An 18156-nucleotide genomic window follows, 5' to 3' on the forward strand; every position below is an offset into this window, starting at 1 on the left:
TGGGTGTATAGCTTCTGCCTCCGGAGGACACACAAAGTACTACACTAAAAAGTGTAGCTCCTCCCTCCGAGCATATACACCCCCTGGATAACCAAATATAGCCAGTTTAGTGCAAAAGCTGAAGGAGGACAGCCACCCACAAGTAGAGATAGAGCAAGAACCGGAACAACCGGAGCCTCTGTCTACAACAACAGCCGGTGAAACACACGGAACAAGAAAACTGCCAACAGGCAACAGGGAGGGTGCTGGGTCTCCCATTACGGAACTATAAGAAAAAGAATTTACGGTAAGTAAACAAAATTCTCTTTTTCTTCATCGTTCCTATGGGAGACCCAGACCATGGGACGTCTCAAAGCAGTCCATGGGTGGGAATAAACAGAAAACTGAGAAGTAGGCGAAACCTAACTTCACAAATGGGCGACAGCCGCCTGAAGGATGCGTCTGCCCAAGCTCGCATCTGCCGAAGCATGAGCATGCACTTGGTAGTGCTTCGAAAAGGTATGCAGACTAGCCCAAGTGGCAGCCTGACCGACCTGCTGAGCCGTAGCCTGGTGCCTGAGAAACAAAGAGGCACCGACAGCTCTGGTAGAGTGTGCCTTGATCCCCCAGTGGGGGAGGCACTTGAGTACACTGGTAGGCATCGGAAATGGCCGACCTAATCCAACGAGCTAGGGTCGGCTTAGAAACCGAGAGGCCCTCACGCCGACCTGTGGTCAGCACAAAAAGAGAGGTGCGCCGCCTAACAACAGCGGTGCGAAACACATAGATCCGGAGTGCCCGCACCAGATCCAGAGTATGCGACGCTTTTTCAAAGCGATGAACCGGAGCCGGACAAAAGGAAGGCAGGGAAATGTCCTGGTTAAGGTGGAAAGGAGAAACCACCTTAGGGGGAAAGTCCGGAGTCGGACGGAGAACCACCTTGTCTTGATGAAAAACCAAAAAAGGTGACTCCGAAGAGAGCGCAGTCAAATCAGAGACTCTCCTGAGGGAAGTTATGGCCACTAGAAAGACCACTTTCTGTGAAAGACGAGACAAAGAAACCTCCCTAAGAGGCTCAAAGGGGGGGTTTCTGGAAAGCCGTGAGGACCAGATTAAGGTCCCAGGAATCCAAGGGCCGCCGGTAAGGCGGAATGCTGTGAGATGCGCCCTGTATGAAGGAGCGCACCTGAGCCAGCCGAGCGATACGCCGCTGGCACAACACTGACAGAGCCGAGACCTGTCCCTTGAGGGAATTGAGGGATAGTCCTAGCTGCAGACGGACTGCAGAAAGGACAGAAGGGTCGGCAAGGAAAAAGGCCAAGAAGCATGGCCGGAAGAGCGACACCAGGACAGGAAAATTCTCCAGGTCCTGTGATAGATTTTGGCCAAGGAATACTTCCGAGCCCGAGTCATAGTGGAGATGACTTCAGGAGGGATACCAGAAGTCGTCAAGATCCAGGACTCAAGAGCCACGCCGTCAATCTGAGAGCCGCAGAATTCAGGCGGAAAAACGGACCTTGTGAGAGAAGGTCTGAACGGTCCGGGAGATGCCACGGCACCTCTACGGACAGATGGAGCAGGTCTGGGTACCAAGCTCGCCTGGACCAGTCTGGATCAATGAGAATGACCCGACGCCCTCCATTCTGAGCTTGCGCAGGACTCTGAGCAGGAGGTAGAGGGGGAAACACGTAGGCCAGACGGAACTGGGACCAATCTTGAACCAGCGCGTCCGCTGCAGAGGCCTGAGGATCGTGGGAGCGAAGATCCACTTCCGGAGTGCCCCCCTTGCGGCAGAGTGACCGAAACACTGCCGGATGCAGAGCCCACTCGCCGCTGTCCACGGTTTGACGGCTGAGATAATCTGCCTCCCAGTTTTCCACGCCTGGGATGTGGACTGCGGATATGGTGGACTTGGAGTCCTCCGTCCACTGAAGGATGCGTAGAACCTCCAACATTGCCAGGCGGCCGAGTGTCCCGCCCTGGCAGTTGATGTAGACAACCGCTGTCGCGTTGTCTGACCGGACTCGAATGTGCTTGCCCGCCAAGAGGTGGTGAAAAGCTAAGAGAGCTAGAAGCACAGCTCTGATTTCCAGCACATTGATCGAGAGGGCTGATTCGGACGGGGTCCAAGTGCCCTGCGCTCTGTGGTGGAGATCTACTGCTCCCCAGCCGGATAGACTGGCATCCGTGGTGAGGATCACCCGGGACGGGGCCAGGAAAAAGCGTCCCTGAAGAGAGAGGGGCCGAAGCCACCACTGAAGGGAGCCCCTGGTCTGTGGCGACAGAGCCACTAACCTGTGCAAGGAGCAAGGTCGCTTGTCCCAACAGCGGAGAATGTCCAGCTGCAGAGGACGCAGAAGGAACTGGGCAAAGGAACCGCTTCCATTGACGCCACCATCTGACCCAGCACCTGCATTAGGTGCCTGATGGAATGACGGCGGGGCCTCAGCAAAGGGCGCACCGCCAGTGGAGGGACTTCTGTTTGACTAAGGGCAGCTTCACAAGTGCCGGCAGAGTCTCGAATTGCATCCCTAGGTACATGAGCTTCTGGGTCGGAGTCAGAGTGGACTTGGGAAAAGGACAAGCCACCCGAATTGGACTAGAGTGGCGAGAGTGAGCGAGGCACTCCGCTGACAGTCTGCACTGGATGGAGCCTTGACTAGAAGGCCGTCCAGAAAAAAGGGAGGTGCAGAACCGCAACCACTGCTGCCATGACCCTGACTAATACTCGAGGGGCCGTGGCTAACCCGAAGGGAAGAGCCACGAATTGGAAATGTTCCTCTCAGATTGCAAAACATAGCCAACGCTGGTGTGAAGCTGCAATTGGCACATGCAGGTAGGCATCTCTGATGTCGAGGATGCTAGGAAATCTCCTTGGACCATTGAGGCAATTACTGATCGCAGAGACTCCATGCGAAAAATGCCGCACCTGAACATGCTTTTTGAGAAGGTTGAGATCCAGAATGGGCCGGAAGGAACCGTCCCTTTCGGGGACTAGGAAGAGATTTGAGTAGAAACCTCTGAACCGTTCCCAGGCGGGAACCGGTACAATTACTCCGTTGGCCTGCAAGGGTGCCACGGCCTGTTAGACGGCGGCGGCCTTGGAGCGGGGGGGAGTTGACAGAAAAAAAATCTGTTGGGCGGGCTGGATAGAATTCTATCCTGTAGCCGTGGGAGATGATATCCCGCACCCACTGATCGGAGACGTGTTGAAACCACACGTCGCCAAAGCGGGAGAGCCTGCCACCGACCAAGGACGTTGCTGGCGCGGCCAGATAGTCAAGAGGAGGCTGCCTTAGTGGCAGCAGCTCCTGCTCTGAGGACGCGGCTTCGTGCGTCAGATGGGTTTTTGGTCCTTGGCTGAGTTAGTGGACGAGGCCGAGGGCTTAGAGGACGACCAGTTGGAGGAACGAAAGGAACGAAACCTCGACTGGTTCCTGCCCTGGACAGGTTCCTGGTTTTGGTTTGTGGCATGGAAGTACTCTTCCCGCCAGTAGCTTCCTGAATAATTTCATCCAGTTGTTCACCGAACAGCCTGGGCCCAGCAAATGGGAGCCCAGCAAGGGACTTCATTGAAGAAGCATCTGCCTTCCACTCTCGAAGCCACAAGATCCTGCGCATAGCGAGAGAATTAGCCGAAGCCACCGCAGTGCGGTGAGAAGCCTCCAGCATGGCAGACATGGCATAGGATGAAAAGGCTGAAGCCTGGAAGTTAAGGCAACCCTTTCGGGCATAGAGTCCCTGGTGAGGGAATGCATCTCCTCTCGAGAAGCAGAGATGGCTATGAGAGCCCACACTGCTGCAAAAGATGGGGAGAATGAGACCCCTGCCGCCTCAGATACAGATTTGGCCAGAAGGTCAACCTGGCGGTCAGTTACTCTTCCCGCCAGGGAACCCTTGAGAGGTGTCATCAGCCACTGATACAACTGTCCGGGCTGAGAGTCTAGACACCGGAGGGTCTACCTTTGGTGAATGAGCCCACTCCTTGACCACCTCTGGTGGAAACGGAAAACAGTCATCAGAACCATGCTTTGGGCAGCGTCTGTCAGGACAGGCCCTAGGCTTGGTCACAGTGGCCTGAAAACTGGAGTGGTTAAGGAACACACTCCTTGTTCTCTTGGGCAAGGTAAACTGGTGCTTTCCTGCCAGAGAGGGTTGCTCCTCTGATACAGGCGGATTGAGGTCCAGTACAAAATTAATGGACACAATCAAATCACTAGCACCTCCTGCGTCACTTTCGGACAGATCAATGGGGTACATGGAGGTAGCGTCCGAGCCCCCAGTAAAGGCATCCTCCTCGTCCTGCGAGTCAGCTCGTGAATCAGAGCCATGGGACGAGGAAGGAGAGGGGACCCTGCGTCTCCTTTTAGGAGGACGGGGTCTGAGACCAGATGGAGAATCCTCTGTGAGCTTTGCTGAGCGAGCCGTAGCAGCAGAAGCGCCCTGAGAAGGGGGCTGATGCATGCTCAGCAGAGTCCGGGACAGCTGTCCCATGGAGAGAAGGATTCTGCCCAAGCCGGGGGTTCAGCCACCGGAGCCGGAGCAGCCGGAGGAACCACTGTGGATGAGACTCCAGGCTGAGGCACCACCATGTTAGAGCAGGCATCACAATGTGGTTATGTGCTCGGTACAGGCATACATGCAGTGCATATTGAGTACAGCCTTGCAGCTCGTGTGAGACATGCTGCTGAAGTGGGGGCTCTGAGTCAGAATGACCCCCAGCAGAGTATATAAGCAGAGTATATAAGCAGAGTATATAATATAAGCAGGTCCACAACCGGAGGTTGTGGCTTGCCATACCGTCTGACATTCTGCCAACCCCTCTCTGTGCCCTCCAGATCCCACAGCCCGGACCCCCAGAGAGATACTGCAGCCAGTGCCGATCGCTGTGCTGACATAACGCTGATAAAATGGCGCTTCTGCCCAAGCCGAAGCAAGGAGAGGGGGCGGGGCCTACTCTAAGAGCGGGATCCCGAGGGCCAAGGAGATATACAGGGGAGGGAAACATTTCCTCAGAGAGGAGTGTCCCTCTCCTGAGCCGAACGGCCGCTGGGCGGAGACGCACTGTCCCTCTGCATGATTGGCATGCAGGGGCAGTGAAAACTAAGCTAGGCCTCAGGCGAAGCCGGGGCCTAAATTTAACGATGCGGCCGGCGCGCAGGCACCATCGGCGCGGTTCTCTGGTGAAAACCAGAGAACCGGCCGGAAATGTCAGAATACATACACAGCACACTCTCCCCAACAATAAAGTACAAGGGACCCCCGGATAATAACGTCTCAGATACTTAGCTTGTGAGACGCAGGGCCAGGTCCCTGAGGGATGAGTGCTCCGTCCGGCAGGATCCTGAAATGGCTGCGGATGGAGACCGGTCTCCTGCAAGGCAGGGAGAACCGTGCTGGCTCCCACTTCAAGCCAGAGCCCGAGGGATGGTGAAGGAGCGCGGCATGTAAGGCTCCAGCTCTGAAATCAACCTTAACAACACCGCCGACACAGTGGGGTGAGAAGGGACATGCCGGGAGTCCAGGCTTGGACCCGCTTTTCTTCAAACTCTTTGCAAAAATCAAAATCAGATGAGAATGCATGTGTGGATGTGTGCCTCCTGAACACAAAGCATTGAACTGGCTATATTTGGTTATCCAGGGGGTGTATATGCTCGGAGGGAGGAGCTACACTTTTTAGTGTAGTACTTTGTGTGTCCTCCGGAGGCAGAAGCTATACACCCATGGTCTGGGTCTCCCATAGGAACGATGAAGAAAAGTCCACAAACTTGCCTGTTCTCATACACCACGATACATGCCAGCGAAACGCAGATCAATTGATAGAAGCAGTGATTGAAACGGACCCATGGTCATAGTGACGGTGCAGCATACACCCTCCTTTAATAATTAAGCAACGTATACCCCCCTTTAGTAGGGACGCAGCGTACACCACCACCCATTAGTAACGACATAGGCCCAGCCCCCCCCCTTTAGTAACGACAAAGGCTAAGCCCCCCCCCTTTAGTAACGACGCAGGCTAAGCCCCCCCCCTTTAGTAACGACGCAGGCTAAGCCCCCCCCCTTTAGTAACGACGCAGGCTAAGCCCCCCCCCCCCTTTAGTAACGACGCAGGCTAAGCCCCCCCCTTTAGTAACGACGCAGGCTAAGCCCCCCCCCTTTAGTAACGACGCAGGCTAAGCCCCCTCCTTTAGTAACGACGCAGGCTAAGCCCCCCCCTTTAGTAACGACGCAGGCTAAGCCCCCCCCTTTAGTAACGACGCAGGCTAAGCCCCCCCCTTTAGTAACGACGCAGGCTAAGCCCCCCCCTTTAGTAACGACGCAGGCTAAGCACCCCCCTTTAGTAACGACGCAGGCTAAGCACCCCCCTTTAGTAACGACGCAGGCTAAGCACCCCCCTTTAGTAACGACGCAGGCTAAGCACCCCCCTTTAGCAACGACGCAGGCTAAGCACCCCCCCTTTAGTGACGACGTTCGCTAAGCCCCCCCTTTAGTAACGACGCAGGCTAAGCCCCCCTTTTAGAAACGACGTAGGCTAAGCCCCCCTTTAGTATCGACGCAGGCTAAGCAACCCCCTTTAGTAACGACGCAGGCTAAGCACCCCCCCCCTTTAGTGACGACGTTCGCTAAGCCCCCCCCCTTTAGTAACCACGCAGGCTAAGCTCCACACCTTTAGTAACGACGTAGGCTAAGCCCCCCCCTTTAGTAACCACGCAGGCTAAGCCCCCCCCCCCCCCTTTAGTAATGACGCATTGGATTTTATAAGAATGGAAAACCTGCCCATGTCTAAAATGAAGAAGAAAACAAAAGATCTCACCGTTAATGAGGAAGAAGAATGCACCGGTTTCATTAGCCACAGCTCGAGCAATGAGTGTTTTTCCAGTTCCTGGCGGTCCGTACAGCAAGATACCACGAGGCGGCTGCAATCCAAGACAGAATTCACAAACCGTCCACAACATAAAACCCAGAAAATCACCCCACACAGATTTACAGTCTCAGAAATCACCTTCACACCAATAGCCTTGAAAAGTGCCGGGTGTCTGAGCGGAAGCTCCACCATCTCCTTGATCTGAGCCAACTGCTTCCTGCAGCCCCCGATGTCATCGTAGCCCACCTCATTCAGAGACTCCTCCTCGTCCTAGTAAGATACATTGTGAATGATAAAATACAGGACGTGTGAGAAGAGATGGCTCAGTACGGCATCCCGGTGACAGATCTGCTCCTACCTCGCGTTTAATAGGCTCGCCTTCACAGTGGATTACAGTATCTGGGGCCACAATGCAATATGGGCTGGGATCTGTCTCCACCACCTTGAACTCCACAGCACGCATGCCACCGCGCACTAGGAAGATGTCACCTATAGGGCGACACCAGAGAAGTCACTGAACCATGATGCAACAGGGCACAAATATAAAAGCCAATACAAATGGAAAGTGTGCACCTTTACTTATGCTCAGAATGGTCCATAACAGATACTGATGGCCTATCCTTACATATGACGTCTGTAGCAGGTTAATGAGAGGTCTTGGATCCCCACTGATCAGTGATCTGTACCCACAGTGGCCAAAAGTAAAGAGTATGTGGCCAGTACACCGCAGATCCATAATGTAATGCTCGTTCTTGAGTATCTCATTTCAGCTACCATTATCTGCTATAGGAGCGGAGCTGCAGTACCCGAGAACAACCACTAGAGCGTACAGAGCTGTGCAGCGCTGGCTGAACACACCGCACTTCCATCTGCTGTGGGATCTGGTCACATCTGACTGACTGTGCTGCAGACTGTGCATAGTAACGATAGGTCATCAATACCAAAGTCATGGACAATCCTTTTAAAAGCTGTTTTGTTACCCAGTATAGTAGATCTGTAAAAGCTGCATAGATGTGCAGTGACGGTAAAAAGGCATGTAGCTGGGATGTCAGCACTTTTAACAAGATCAACATTTCAAAAGAATTACAAAATACAGAAAAATAAAAATTGTAAGCAAAAAAATAAAATAAAAAAAAAAATATGGCAGAAATCTTGTATTTTCTCACAATGGCTTCCAATATGTCCAGAAGGCAAAAGAGCTGGGCAGGGCAGGTATGTACCCTCACTCAGGGTAAGAGGATGCAGTGATATATCCTTGTACTTGTTCCCTTTGTATACAGATCAGGGCGTTATCAATGCTCAGCACATCATTGTCTTGGACACTGCACTATGGCCGGCTTTTGGCGCATGCACCTTTCATCCTCTCCACTTTGAAATGGCCATTGTGTGAATATTGCTTTGATGCAGGCGCCTCTTTTGGAGAACTAATGTCGCGTATGTGATCTGATGTGAGTGGTCGCGTGAACACAATGAGCTTCAATATCTGCAGCTTTTTAACCCCCGGCAGAGAATGAGGCTATCCGCACGGCTCTGCAGTCAGGTATAGACTCGGGATAGTAGTTTTCGGATCACCCATGACTAAGCGCTGCTCTGGGCCGGGTATACTGATCTCACCGAGCGTTCTTTGTGCTTTGGCATCTTGGTGTCACATTCACTTGCTTATTCATGCTAAGGGGTACTTTACACGCTGCGATATCGGTACCAATATCGCTAGCGAGCGTACCCGCCCCCGTCGGTTGTGCGTCACGGGTAAATCGCTGCCCGTGGCGCACAATATCGCTAACACCTGTCATACAGACTTACCTGCCTAGCGACGTCGCTGTTGCCTGTGAACAACTTCCTTTCTAAGGCGGCGGTTCGTGCGGCGTCACACGGCAGCCATCCAATAGCAGAGAGGGGTGGAGATTAGCATCTGGAACATCCCGCCCACCTCCTTTCTTACTCATTGCCGGTGGACGGAGGTAAGGAGATGTTCGTCGTTCCTGCGGTGTCACACATAGCGATGTGCGCTGCCGCAGGAACGACAAACAACATCGCTACTCACCAGACAACGATATTTGGTGTTTTGGACGACCTCTCCAATACCAACAATTTTTACCACTTTTGCGATCGTTGAAGGTCGCTCGTACGTGTCACACACTGCGAAGTCGCCAACGACGCCGGATGTACGTCACGAACACCGTGACCCCGACAATAAAACGTTAGCGATGTCGCAGCGTGTAAAGTACCCCTAAGATCGAAGTGACCATTATAGGTGACTGCTGCTGGTTTGCTGCCCTTTATCTAAAGTTTATTACGTGCTCTATTATTCTAGCATCCTCAGCCATGGATCTCAGTTTGCGTAGGACATAGACCACATTGTACAGACATTTACTATACTTATTCTGGGTCTGGCATCCTGAATTGCACCACTGTGTATTATGTCAGCTCAACTAGTGGTTGTAGACCTCAGGTTTGGATGTTTTTTTCTCTGTTTTGCACCCCAATTTGATCTGGTAAATCGATCACTACATCTGAAGGCTTGTTGGAAGGATAAAGCTATATAGAAAGATCGGCTGGGATGTTGTGTGCCCGGAGCACAGTGAGATGCGAGCTTGTACCCGAGGTGACTACCTTTTCTGATGGGTCTGTAGGCTTCAAGGAAGTACGGCTTCAGATACACCTCAAACAGATTGCCAGTGATGCCCTCCACCGTGTCATCTATAGGCAAGACGTGGATGCGTTTACCATACTTCACATCTGGACATGGCTGAATGCTGCATAAAAGAAGAGAAACCAATGTAGTAAAGACTGAGATCAGGTTATATTTGGGTTTAGAAACATTGCTTTGGTGATTGGCATGCTGGGAAATATAGTCAGTAATCTAATAAAACAACAGAACAGACGCTCAGAGGGAATGTGACTACCAGCTAGGTGACAGATTACAATGATTACCAGCAGAATTAGATATGCTTAAAACGTTTTTCATATATATTAAAATGGGCCGAAAAGCGCAGCCGTAAAGTCCTCACAAATACACTGCAAAATCTGCATGGTCTTAAAAAGACAAAACAATCACTGATCTCGGGGAGACCAGCCAGAGAAAACACTGCCAGCAGCCAGCAAAGGCGCTCAACACAGTGAAATCCCAAGTGCACTGCCCCCTGGGAAGCACGCAAACCAAAATAGGTCTGTGGAGCCTCCGTTAGGAGTCTCGACAGAGAACTAGCCAGATGTCCCTCCAGGAAGGGCCTAGCCAAGGAGTGGCTCTTTTTAGGAGACCACCATACCTGGGATTTCACTTCCTAACGGAGGCTCCACAGACCTTTTTTGGTTTGCGTGCTTCCCAGGGGACAGTGCACCTGGGATTCCACTGTGTTGAGTGCCTTTGTTGGCTGCTGGCAGTGTTTTCTCTGGCTGGTCTCCCCGAAATCAGTGATTGTTTTGTCTTGCTGGTCTACTAGGCATTGCTCCCACCTAGCCAGAATCCTACTCTACACTGATTAGGGGCAATACCCTTGAAACAGCTGTCTGTGGATGGATACCTGGCCTTGGTATGTCCCTTGTCATATCTTTACACTCATCAAAAAAAGAGTTGGATATTGACTAAAAGGGCCACTTAATATGGTGGTTATGGTGGTCTCCTAAAAGGAGCCACTCCTTGGCTAGGTCCTTCCCGGAGGGACATCTGGCTAGTTCTGTGTCGAGACTCCTAACGGAGGCTCCACGGACCTTTTTTGGTTTGTGGTCTTAAAAAGGTCAGCATTCACTCAACCTTCACCCAGGGTGATTTTCAAGTTTTCCCTTCTTTCCTTCCCTTCTTCTAAGAGCAAAAACTTTTTTATTTTTCCCTCACTATAGCCACATGGGAGCTTATTTTTTATGTGATGAGTTGGACTTTTGAATGACACCATTTATTCTGCCCTATATTGTACTTGGGGGAAAAAAAAATCCAAGTGCAGTGAAATTGCAAAAAATAAGTGCAATTGCACAATTCAATTTTTTTTAGAATTCAGAATCTTGTTTAAAAAAGAAAAAAAAAAAAAAAAAGAATTTGTTGCCTTATTGCAGGCCCGTAGGGTTCTCATTTTTTGGAATCTTATTTTATGTGACTTGAGCGGACATTTTTCATTATACCATCTTTGCGTAGTTGTGATGTTTTGATCACCTGTTATTGCATTTTAATTCAATGTTGCGGCAACCAAAAAAAACCCCCGTAATTTTGGCATTTGGAATTTTTTTTCTTGCTACATCGGGTCTCGATCAGATTAACTGATTTTATGTTTTGATAGATCAGGCATTTCTGAACTGAGTGACACTAAATATCTATTTTTTTATTAGTTTTTTTTTTTCAATGGGGCAAAAGGGAGCGGGGAGGGGGGGGGGATTTTGGATTTGGATATATATATATATATATATATATATACATACATACATATACATATATATATATACATATACATATATATATATATACACACATATATACATATATATATACACACATATATACATATATTTATTTTTTAAACTTTGTTTTTTACTTTTTACTTTATTTTACTAGTCCCCCTAAAGGTCTTTTTATGCCTGCATAGTGCAATCGCTGCGCCTGTTTCGACATTGCTCTGATCCACAAAAAAGAGAATTTGGTTACTTACCGTAAATTCTTTTTCTTATAGTTCCGTATTGGGAGACCCAGGCCTTGGGTGTTTAGCTTCTGCCTCCGGAGGACACACAAAGTACTACACCTAAAAGTGTAGCTCCTCCCTCTGAGCTTATACACCCCCTGGTGAGCCAGTCACAGCCAGTTTAGTGCAAAAGCTGAAGGAGAATAGCCACCCACAAGTAGAACAGAGCAAGAGCCGGAACAACCGGAGACTCTGTCCACGACAACAGCCGGTGAAAACACGCGGAACAAAGAAATTGCCAACAGGCAACAGGGAGGGTGCTGGGTCTCCCAAGACGGAACTATAAGAAAAAGAATTTACGGTAAGTAAACAAAATTCTCTTTTTCTTTATCGTTCCTTTGGGAGACCCAGACCTTGGGACGTTCCAAAGCAGTCCCTGGGTGGGAAATAAACAGAAAAAACTAAGAAGTAGGCAGAACCTAACTTCACAAATAGGCGACCGCCGCCTGAAGGATGCGTCTGCCCAAGCTCGCATCTGCCGAAGCATGAGCATGCACTTGGTAGTGCTTCGAGAAGGTATGCAGGCCAGCCCAAGTGGCAGCCTGACAGACTTGTTGAGCCGTAGCCTGGTACCTAAAAGCCCAAGAGGCACCGACAGCTCTGGTCGAGTGTGCTTTGATCCCCGGCGGGGGAGGCGCCTGCGTACTCTGATAGGCGTCCGAAATGGTTGACCTAATCCAACGGGCTAAGGTCGGCTTAGAAGCTGGGAGGCCCTTGCGCCGACCTGTGGTTAGCACAAAAAGAGGTGCACCGCCTAAGCGCAGCGGTGCGAGACATAGATCCGGAGAGCACGCACCAGATCTAGAGTAGGTAGAGCTTTTTCAAAAGCGATGAACAGGGGCCGGACAGAAGGAAGGTAAGGTAATGTCCTGGTTAAGGTGGAAGGGAGAGACCACCTTAGGAAGAAAGTCTGGGGTCGGACGGAGAACTACCTTGTCTTGGTGAAAAGACAAAAAAGGTGACTCCGAGGAGAGCGCAGCCAAATCAGAGACTCTCCTGAGAGAAGTTATGGCAACCAGAAAGGCCACTTTCTGTGAAAGACGATACAAAGAAACCTCCCTAAGAGGCTCAAAGGGGGGTTTCTGCAAGACCGTGAGAACCAAGTTAAGATCCCAGGGGTCCAAGGGCCGCCGGTAAGGCGGAATGATGCGAGACGCGCCCTGCATGAAGGTGCGGACCTGAGCCAGCCGAGCGAGACGCCGCTGGAACAGAACTGACAGAGCCGAAACTTGTCCCTTGAGAGAGTTGAGGGACAGTCCTAGCTGCAGACCAGACCGTAGAAAAGACAGAAGAGTCGGCAAGGAGAATGGCCAAGGAGGATGGCCGGTAGAGCGACACCAGGACAGGAAAATTTTCCAAGTCCTGTGATAGATCTTAGCGGAGGAAGACTTGCGGGCCCGAGTCATAGTGGAGATGACTTCAGGGGGAATACCAGAAGCCATCAAAATCCAGGACTCAAGAGCCACGCCGTCAATTTGAGGGCCGCAGAAATCGGGCGGAAAAACGGACCTTGCGAGAGTAGGTCTGGACGGTCCGGGAGATGCCACGGCATCTCTACGGACAGTTGGAGCAGGTCCGGATACCAAGCTCGCCTAAGCCAGTCCGGTGCAATGAGGATGATTCGATGACCCTCCATTCTGATCTTGCGCAGGACTCTGGGCAAGAGAGCTAGAGGGGGAAACACGTAGGACAGACGAAACTGGGACCAGTCCTGAACCAGAGCGTCCGCGGCGAAGGCCTGAGGATCGTGGGAGCGAGCCACGTAAACAGGAACTTTGTTGTTGTGACGGGATGCCATTAGGTCGACGTCCGGAGTGCCCCATTTGCGGCAGATCGACTGAAATACTGCCGGGTGCAGGGACCACTTGCCACCGTCCACGCTTTGACGGCTGAGATAATCTGCCTCCCAGTTGTCCACGCCTGGGATGTGGACTGCGGATATGGTGGACCTGGAGTCCTCCGCCCATTGAAGAATGCGTTGTACCTCCATCATTGCCAGGCGGCTGCGTGTTCCGCCTTGATGGTTGATGTAGGCAACCACTGTTGCGTTGTCTGACTGGACTCGAATGTGCCTGCCCGCCAACAGGTGATGAAATGCTAGGTGAGCTAGAAGCACGGCTCTGGTGTCCAGCACATTGATTGAAAGGGCTGACTCGGACGGAGTCCAAGTGCCCTGTGCTCTGTGGTGGAGACATACCGCTCCCCAGCCGGATAGACTGGCATCTGTGGTGAGAATCACCCAGGACGGGGCCAGGAAGGAGCGCCCTTGGGACAGGGAGAGGGGCCGAAGCCACCACTGAAGAGAGCTCTTGGTCCGTGGCGACAGAGCCACTAACTTGTGTAAGGAGGAAGGCCGCTTGTCCCAACAGCGGAGAATGTCCAGCTGCAGGGGGCGCAGATGGAACTGGGCAAAGGGAACAGCCTCCATGGACGCCACCATTTGACCCAGCACCTGCATCAGACGCCTGAGGGTATAACGGCGGGGCCTCAGGAGAGAGCGCACCGCCAACTGGAGTGACAGCTGTTTGTTTAAGGGCAACTTCACAAGTGCCGGCAAAGTCTCGAACTGCATCCCTAGGTACGTGAGACTCCGGGTCGGAGTCAGAGTGGATTTGGGAAGATTGACAAGCCACCCGAATTGGGCTAGAGTGGCGAGAGTGAGCGAGACACTCCGCTGACAGTCTGCGCTGAATGGAGCCTTGACTAGAAGGTCGTCCAGGTAAGGGAGCACTGCCAACCCCTGGAGGTGCAGAACCGCAATCACTACTGCCATGACCTTGGTGAATACCCGAGGGGCCGTGGCTAACCCGAAGGGGAGAGCCACGAATTGGAAATGATCTTCTATTGCAAAGCGTAGCCAACGCTGGTGTGAAACTGCAATTGGCACATGTAGATAGGCATCTCTGATGTCGATGGACGCCAGGAAATCCCCTTGGGTCATTGAGGGAATGACTGATCGCAGAGACTCCATGCGAAAGTGCCGCACCCGAACATGCTTGTTGAGAAGCTTGAGATCCAGGATGGGGCGGAAGGTACAGTCCTTTTTGGGAACTAGGAAGAGGTTTGAGTAAAAACCTCTGAACCGTTCCCGGGCGGGAACTGGTACAATTACTCCGTTGGCCTGCAAGGCTGCCACGGCCTGTGAGAAGGCGGCGGCCTTGGAGCAGGGGGGAGTTGAGAGAAAAAATCTGTTTGGCGGGCTGGAAGAGAATTCTATCCTGTAGCCGGGAGAGATGATATCTCTCACCCACTGATCGGAGACTTGTTGAAATCAAGCGTCGCCAAAGTGGGAGAGCCTGCCACCGACTAAGGACGTTGCTGGAGCGGGCAGAGAGTCACGAGGAGGCTGCCTTAGTGGCAGGACCTCCTGCGGTCTTCTGTGGACGCGCTTTTGAGCGCCAGTTGTATTTCTGGTCCTTAGCTGAGTTAGCGGACGAGGACGAGGACGAGGAGTTGGAGGAACGAAAGGAGCGAAACCTCGACTGAATCCTACCCTGGGCAGGATTCCTGGTCTTGGTTTGTGGCATGGAAGTACTCTTCCCGCCAGTAGCTTCTTTAATAATTTCATCCAGCTGTTCACCGAACAGCCAGGAACCAGCAAAAGGAAGCCCAGCAAGGTACTTCTTTGAAGAAGCATCTGCCTTCCACTCTCGAAGCCACAAGATCCTGCGGATAACGAGGGAATTAGCCGAAGCCACCGCAGTGCGGTGAGAAGCCTCCAGCATGGCAGACATGGCATAGGATGAAAAAAAAGGGAATTTTGTTTACTTACCGTAAATTCCTTTTCTTCTAGCTCCTATTGGGAGACCCAGACAATTGGGTGTATAGCTTCTGCCTCTGGAGGCCACACAAAGTATTACACTTTAAAAAGTGTAACCCCTCCCCTCTGCCTATACACCCTCCCGTGGACCACGGGCTCCTCAGTTTGGTGCAAAAGCAGGAAGGAGAAAACTTATAAATTGGTCTAGGGTAAATTCAATCCGAAGGATGTTCGTAGAACTGAAGACCGTGAACCGAAAGAACAATTCAACATCGACAACATGTGTACACAAAAGAACAACCAGCCCGAAGGGCACAGGGGCGGGTGCTGGGTCTCCCAATAGGAGCTAGAAGAAAAGGAATTTACGGTAAGTAAACAAAATTCCCTTTTTCTTTGTCGCTCCATTGGGAGACCCAGACAATTGGGACGTCCAAGAGCAGTCCCTGGGTGGGTAAAGCAATACCTCAATAAAAAGAGCCAGAAACGGCCCCCTCTTACATGTGGGCAACCGCCGCCTGGAGGACTCGCCTACCTAGACTGGCGTCTGCCGAAGCATAGGTATGCACTTGATAGTGCTTCGTGAAAGTGTGCAGACTAGACCACGTAGCTGCCTGACACACCTGCTGAGCCGTCGCCCGGTGCCGCAATGCCCAGGACGCACCTACGGCTCTGGTAGAATGGGCTTTCAACCCTGAAGGGAGCGGAAGCCCAGAAGTACGGTAGGCCTCGAGAATCGGTTCCTTGATCCACCGAGCCAAGGTTGACTTGGAGGCCTGAGATCCCTTACGCTGGCCAGCGACAAGGACAAAGAGCGCGTCTGAACGGCGCAGGTGCGCCGTGCGAGACACGTAGAACCGGAGTGCTCTCACTAGATCCAAAGAGTGCAAATCTTTTTCACACTGGTGAATTGGATTAGGGCAAAAGGAAGGCAAGGAGATATCCTGATTTAGATGAACAGGGGATACCACCTTAGGGAGAAATTCCGGGACCGGACGCAGAACCACCTTATCCTGGTGGAAAACCAGGAAGGGAGCTTTGCATGACAGCGCTGCAAGCTCATACACTCTGCGAAGTGATGTGACTGCCACCAGGAAGGCCACCTTCTGAGAAAGACGGGAGAGAGAGACATCCCGCAGCGGCTCAAAAGGCGGCTTTTGAAGAGCCGTCAGGACCCTGTTAAGATCCCAAGGTTCCAACGGACGTTTGTAAGGTGGAACCATGTGGCAAACCCCCTGCAGGAACGTGCGTACCTGCGGAAGCCTGGCTAGACGCGTTTGAAAAAAACACGGAGAGCGCCGACACTTGGCCCTTGAGAGAGCCGAGGGACAAACCCTTATCCATTCCAGATTGTAGGAATGAAAGAAATGTGGGTAATGCAAATGGCCATGGAGGAAAACCGTTATCAGAGCACCAGGATAAGAAGATTTGCCAGGTCCTGTGATATATCTTGGCAGACGTTGGCTTCCTGGCTTGTCTCATGTTGGCAATGACATCCTGAGATAACCCTGAAGACTCTAGGAGCCAGGACTCAATGGCCACACAGTCAGGTTGAGGGCCACAGAATTCAGATGGAAAAACGGGCCTTGTGACAGCAAGTCTGGGCGGTCTGGAAGTGCCCACGGTTGACCCGCCGTGAGATGCCACAGATCCGGATACCACGACCGCCTCGGCCAGTCTGGAGCGACGAGAATGGCGCGACGGCATTCGGACCGGATCTTGCGTAGTACCCTGGGCAGCATCGCCAGAGGGGGAAACACGTATGGCAGTCGAAACTGCGACCAATCCTGGACCAAAGCGTCCGCTGCCAGAGCTCTGTGATCCTGAGACCGTGCCATGAAGGCCGGGACCTTGTTGTTGTGTCGTGACGCCATGAGATCGACGTCCGGCGTTCCCCAGCAGCGACAGATCTCTCGAAACACGTCTGGGTGAAGAGACCATTCCCCCGCGTCCATGCCCTGACGACTGAGAAAATCTGTTTCCCAATTTTCTACGCCCGGGATGTGAACTGCGGAGATGGTGGAGTCTGTCTTCCACCCACTGCAGAATCCGCCGGACTTCCTGGAAGGCTTGACGACTGCGAGTGCCGCCTTGGTGGTTGATGTAGGCGACGGCAGTGGCGTTGTCCGACTGGATTCGGATCTGCCTGCCCTCCAGCCACCGATGGAAAGCCAATAGGGCTAGATATACTGCCCTTATCTCCAAGATATTGATCTGAAAGGACGATTCTATTGGAGTCCAGGTTCCTTGAGCCCTGTGGTGGAGAAAAACCGCTCCCCAACCTGACAGGCTCACGTCCGTGGTGACCACGGCCCAGATTGGGGGTAGGAAGGATTTCCCCCGGGACAGAGACGTGGGTAGGAGCCACCACTGAAGTGATGTTTTGGTTGCGAGGGAAGAAGGGAATTTTGTTACTTACCGTAAATTCCTTTTCTTCTAGCTCTTATTGGGAGACCCAGACGATTGGGGTATAGCTACTGCCTCCGGAGGCCACACAAAGCACTACACCAAAAAGTGCAAGGCCCCTCCCCTTCTGGCTATACCCCCCCGTGGTATCACGGGTTCTCCAGTTTTAGTGCCAAAGCAAGAAGGAGGAAAGCCAATAACTGGTTTAAACAAATTAACTCCGAGTAACATCGGAGAACTGAAAAACCGTTCAACATGAACAACATGTGTACCCGCAAACAACAAAAAAATCCCGAAGGACAACAGGGCGGGTGCTGGGTCTCCCAATAAGAGCTAGAAGAAAAGGAATTTACGGTAAGTAAAAAAATTCCCTTCTTCTTCAGCGCTCTATTGGGAGACCCAGACGATTGGGACGTCCAAAAGCTGTCCCTGGGTGGGTAAAGAAATACCTCATGTTTGAGCTGCAAAACAGCCCTCCCCTA

At 52.0% G+C, this 18156-nt stretch overlaps 1 protein-coding gene across 1 annotated transcript in view; it reads right to left on the reverse strand.

The window, feature by feature from the left end:
- The window catches only part of VCP (valosin containing protein), a 120248-nt gene that overhangs the window by 71341 nt on the left and 30751 nt on the right, over positions 1 to 18156 (reverse strand). The window contains exons 4-7 of the mRNA XM_075327012.1: positions 9458 to 9600; positions 7203 to 7333; positions 6983 to 7114; positions 6794 to 6896 (exon numbers count right to left, since the gene is read on the reverse strand). Coding sequence (XP_075183127.1) covers positions 6794 to 6896; positions 6983 to 7114; positions 7203 to 7333; positions 9458 to 9600 — 509 coding nt within the window. The remainder of the gene's footprint in view (positions 1 to 6793; positions 6897 to 6982; positions 7115 to 7202; positions 7334 to 9457; positions 9601 to 18156) is intronic.

Source organism: Anomaloglossus baeobatrachus, chromosome 1, assembly GCF_048569485.1.
Source record: "Anomaloglossus baeobatrachus isolate aAnoBae1 chromosome 1, aAnoBae1.hap1, whole genome shotgun sequence".
NCBI lineage: Eukaryota > Metazoa > Chordata > Amphibia > Anura > Aromobatidae > Anomaloglossus > Anomaloglossus baeobatrachus.